Source organism: Brachyistius frenatus, unplaced genomic scaffold (assembly GCF_029030835.1).
Source record: "Brachyistius frenatus isolate BFR_SWC_R1_liver_20210118 unplaced genomic scaffold, ASM2903083v1 Contig_191, whole genome shotgun sequence".
Classification (NCBI taxonomy): Eukaryota; Metazoa; Chordata; class Actinopteri; family Embiotocidae; genus Brachyistius; species Brachyistius frenatus.
The window spans coordinates 290,001-295,000 of NW_027210790.1; the positions used below are offsets into that span (position 1 = coordinate 290,001).

Here is a 5,000-nt window from a genome sequence, read left to right on the forward strand (position 1 = left end):
TGTGCAGTAAGAACCCGAACCGCACGGCTCCGGTGGGGGAGGGGTGTCCGCGGGGGGCCGACGTGCCGCTGTGCTCGCGGACCAACGGGTGGAGTTGGCCTCCGCATCCCTTCCAGCTGCTGGCCTGGCTGCTCTACGTCTACTTCGCCGTCACGGGCTTCGGCGTGTTCGTGCCGCTGCTGCCGGCCCACTGGATCCCCGCCGGCTACATCGTATCCTTCCGCCGCTCAAACTGGTCCCTGCCAGAGTCAGCAGGAACCAATCAGAGAGCAGCTTCTCCACCTGCTGCTGTCAGAGCTTTTATTCTGAAGGACTCTTCCTCTAAATATTATAGCGGTTTTTCATTTTACTCTAAACATCTCTGAAAATATTTTTATTTAAACTTTTATTATATCTTTGTTCTCAAAGATTAGATTTATTGTATTTATTACATTTCATTTGAAATGGATACAAGAAGTCAGAACATTCAGCCGACCAATTGGGTAACTGTATCCGTCAGTCAGTCAGTGACGGGCCACGTGATGTCGTATTGATTAGTTTTGGATCATATTCATCAGGATGATTGACAGGTTGATGAGGATAATTTACAGGATGATTGACAGGTTGATGAGGATAATTTACAGGATGATTGACAGGTTGATGAGGATGATTGACAGGTTGATGAGGATGATTGACAGGTTGATGAAGATGATTAACAGGTTGATGAGGATAATTTACAGGATGATTGACAGGTTGATGAGGATGATTGACAGGTTGATGAGGATGATTTACAGGATGATTGACAGGTTGATGAAGATGATTAACAGGTTGATGAGGATGATTAACAGGTTGATAAGGATGATTGACAGGTTGATGAGGATAATTTACAGGATGATTGACAGGTTGATGAGGATGATTGACAGGTTGATGAGGATAATTTACAGGATGATTGACAGGTTGATGAGGATGATTGACAGGTTGATGAGGATGATTAACAGGTTGATGAGGATGATTGACAGGTTGATGAGGATAATTTACAGGATGATTGACAGGTTGATGAGGATGATTGACAGGTTGATGAGGATGATTTACAGGATGATTGACAGGTTGATGAAGATGATTAACAGGTTGATGAGGATGATTAACAGGTTGATGAGGATAATTTACAGGATGATTGACAGGTTGATGAGGATGATTGACAGGTTGATGAGGATGATTAACAGGTTGATGAGGATGATTAACAGGTTGATAAGGATGATTGACAGGTTGATGAGGATAATTTACAGGATGATTGACAGGTTGATGAGGATGATTGACAGGTTGATGAGGATAATTTACAGGATGATTGACAGGTTGATGAGGATGATTGACAGGTTGATGAGGATGATTAACAGGTTGATGAGGATGATTGACAGGTTGATGAGGATAATTTACAGGATGATTGACAGGTTGATGAGGATGATTGACAGGTTGATGAGGATGATTTACAGGATGATTGACAGGTTGATGAAGATGATTAACAGGTTGATGAGGATGATTAACAGGTTGATGAGGATAATTTACAGGATGATTGACAGGTTGATGAGGATGATTAACAGGTTGATGAGGATGATTAACAGGTTGATGAGGATGATTGACAGGTTGATGAGGATAATTTACAGGACGATTGACAGGTTGATGAGGATGATTGACAGGTTGATGAGGATAATTTACAGGATGATTGACAGGTTGATGAAGATGATTAACAGGTTGATGAGGATAATTTACAGGATGATTGACAGGTTGATGAGGATGATTAACAGGTTGATGAGGATGATTGACAGGATGATTGACAGGTTGATGAAGATGATTAACAGGTTGATGAGAATGATTGACAGGTTGATGAAGATGATTAACAGGTTGATGAGGATGATTAACAGGTTGATGAGGATGATTGACAGGTTGATGAGGATGATTAACAGGTTGATGAGGATGATTGACAGGTTGATGTGTCCTGACCTGACCACCAGTGTACAGGTGTGATGTTCGTGTGTCACCTGTGCGTCCACGTCATGGCCGTGTCCATCGACCCGGCCGACAACAACGTCCGCACAAAAAGCGACCGCGGTCCGGTCCCCGTGTTCGACCGCTCCAAACACGCACACGTCATCGAGAACTGCCACTGCTACCTGTGCCAGGTCGACGTGTGAGTAACACGCCTCACACACATCATTATTATTATTATTATTATTATTATTATTATTATTATTATTATTATTATTATTATTATTATTGATGACTGACAGCAGCAGAGTTTTAAATTCGGTTTAATCCAGAATGAGCCGAGCGTTGTTCGGCCGCCAGCAACTGTGTAGTTTCAGTTGGTGTCATAGACATCATGTCCCTGTTGGACGTCTCTCAGGAGAGGACACACACACACACACACACTTAACTGTTTGTCTCTTCATGGTACCCCTGACATGAAGAAGGATTCAGAGTGACCTCACTTCCTGTTTGTGTCATCATCTCTGCTCTCCTTCAAAATAAAGCTCCAGGATCTACTGAGAACCCAGAGGAGCAGACAGTTCAGAAGCTGCCTGAGAATCTGTCTGATTTTAAGTTTCCTTCAGTCTCACAGTGTTCGGTGATGTTTGTCTGAATTCCCATGATGCACCGCAGGCGGGAGCTGCTCACGCTCAGTTCTGCTGCTGTTAAAGCTCAATCTGAATAATTCACGAAGGGGGCTGCTGAGCACGGCTCCTCCTGCTGCTGTAAATAATGAAGGTGCTCACTGGCTGACACTCTGACGGCCGAGTGGCAGCGAACGCCTCAGAAAACGGGTCAGTGGGCCGGTTCCTCTCAGGAGGCAGCGAGAACTGGGTCAGCATCATCTAACATCTTCTGATGAGAATACCCATGATCCTCTGCTGCTGCTGGAGGAGGAGGAGGAGCCTCACGCTGACCACAGCACGGTGTGGAGCTCTGTGATTGGCTGTCTGTCAGTGAAGTGCATCCTGGGAGTGGACGTCTGTCCCTTATTTCCAACAAACATTTCAGTTGAAATCAAAGATCAGTGGATGAAGTTGTTTATTGATCTCTGTTGTGTGTCTGTTGTGTGTTGTTGTGTGTCTGTTGTGTGTTGTTGTGTGTCTGTTGCGTGTTGTTGTGTCTGTTGCGTGTTGTTGCGTGTTGTGTGTTGTTGTTGTTTTGTGTTGTGTTGTTGCGTGTTGTTGTGTGTCTGTTGCGTGCTGTTGTGTTGTTGTGTGTCTGTTGCGTGCTGTTTTGTGTTGTTGCGTGTTGTTTTGTGTTGTGTGTCGTTGCGTGTTGTTTTGTGTTGTTGCGTGTTGTTTTGTGTTGTGTGTCTGTTGCGTGTTGTTGTGTGTTGTTGCGTGTTGTTGTGTGTTGTTGCGTGTTGTGTTGTTGTGTGTCTGTTGCATGTTGTTGTTGTTGTGTTGTTGCGTGTTGTTGTGTGTTGTTGCGTGTTGTGTTGTTGTGTGTCTGTTGCATGTTGTTTTGTGTTGTTGCGTGTTGTGTGTTGTTGCGTGTTGTTGTGTGTCTGTTGCATGTTGTTGCGTGTTGTTTTGTGTTGTGTGTCTGTTGCGTGTTGTTGTGTGTTGTTGCGTGTTGTTGCGTGTTGTGTTGTTGTGTGTCTGTTGCATGTTGTTTTGTGTTGTTGCATGTTGTTTTGTGTTGTTGCGTGTTGTTGTGTGTTGTTGCGTGTTGTGTTGTTGTGTGTCTGTTGCATGTTGTTTTGTGTTGTTGCGTGTTGTTTTGTGTTGTTGTGTGTCGTTGCGTGTTGTTTTGTGCTGTTGCGTGTTGTTTTGTGTTGTGTGTCTGTTGCGTGTTGTTGTGTGTCTGTTGCATGTTGTTTTGTGTTGTTGCGTGTTGTTTTGTGTTGTGTGTCTGTTGCGTGTTGTTGTGTGTTGTTGCGTGTTGTTGTGTGTCTGTTGCATGTTGTTGTGTGTTGTTTTGTGTTGTGTGTCTGTTGCGTGTTGTTGTGTGTTGTTGCGTGTTGTGGGTCTGTTGCGTGTTGTTGCGTGTTGTTTTGTGTTGTTGTGTGTCTGTTGCGTGTTGCGTGTTGTTGTGTGTTGTTGCGTGTTGTTTTGTGTTGTTGCGTGTTTTGTGTTGTTGTGTTGTTGCATGTTGTTGCGTGTTGTTGTGTGTTGTTGTGTGTTGTTGCGTGTTGTTTTGTGTTGTTTTGTGTTGTTTTGTGTTGTTGTGTGTTGTTGCGTGTTGTTTTGTATTGTTGCGTGTTGTTTTGTGTTGTTGCGTGTTGTTGGGTGTTGTTTTGTGTTGTTGCGTGTTGTTGCGTGTTGTTTTGTGTCGTTGTGTGTCTGTTGCATGTTGTTTTTTGTTGTTGTGTGTTGTTGCGTGTTGTTTTGTGTTGTTGTGTGTTGTTGCGTGTTGTTTTGTGTTGTGTGTTGTTGCGTGTTGTTGCGTGTTGTTTTGTGTTGTTGCGTGTTGTTGTGTGTTGTTGCGTGTTGTTTTGTGTTGTTGCGTGTTGTTGTGTGTTGTTGCGTGTTGTTTTGTGTTGTTGCGTGTTGTTGTGTGTTGTTTTGTGTTGTTGCGTGTTGTTGTGTGTTGTTTTGTGTCTGTTGTGTGTTGTTGCGTGTTGTTTTGTGTTGTTGCGTGTTGTTTTGTGTTGTTGCGTGTTGTTGAGTGTTGTTTTGTGTCTGTTGTGTGTTGTTGCGTGTTGTTTTGTGTTGTTGCGTGTTGTTGCGTGTTGTTTTGTGTTGTTGCGTGTTGTTTTGTGTTGTTGCGTGTTGTTGCGTGTTGTTTTGTGTCTGTTGTGTGTTGTTGCGTGTTGTTGTGTGTTGTTGCGTGTTGTTGTGTGTTGTTGCGTGTTGTTTTGTGTTGTTGCGTGTTGTTTTGTGTTGTTGTGTGTTGTTGTGTGTTGTTGTGTGTCTGTTGTGTGTCTGTTGTGTGTTGTTGTTTCAGAGGACCGAAGTCTAAACACTGCAGTGCGTGTAACAAATGTGTCGCCAATTTCGATCATCATTGTCGCTGGCTGAACAACTGTGTTGGAAGCAGGAACTACAAGT

The 5,000-nt window shown here is 43.7% G+C and overlaps 1 protein-coding gene and 2 long non-coding RNA genes across 3 annotated transcripts in view; all 3 read left to right on the plus strand.

Moving 5' to 3' along the window:
- The window catches only part of zdhhc1 (zinc finger DHHC-type containing 1), a 10,225-nt gene that overhangs the window by 119 nt on the left and 5,106 nt on the right, over positions 1 to 5,000 (plus strand). The window contains exons 1-3 of the mRNA XM_069718424.1: positions 1 to 212; positions 1,989 to 2,164; positions 4,897 to 4,998. The exon at positions 1 to 212 is cut by the window's left edge and continues 119 nt beyond it. Coding sequence (XP_069574525.1) covers positions 1 to 212; positions 1,989 to 2,164; positions 4,897 to 4,998 — 490 coding nt within the window. The remainder of the gene's footprint in view (positions 213 to 1,988; positions 2,165 to 4,896; positions 4,999 to 5,000) is intronic.
- Positions 391 to 1,326, plus strand: LOC138632675 (uncharacterized). Its single transcript, XR_011311829.1, has 4 exons — positions 391 to 731; positions 786 to 806; positions 936 to 977; positions 1,053 to 1,326. It is a non-coding gene; the product is annotated as an uncharacterized lncRNA (long non-coding RNA).
- LOC138632674 (uncharacterized) lies at positions 1,471 to 1,969 on the plus strand. The gene is made up of 3 exons (XR_011311828.1): positions 1,471 to 1,619; positions 1,653 to 1,727; positions 1,899 to 1,969. It is a non-coding gene; the product is annotated as an uncharacterized lncRNA (long non-coding RNA).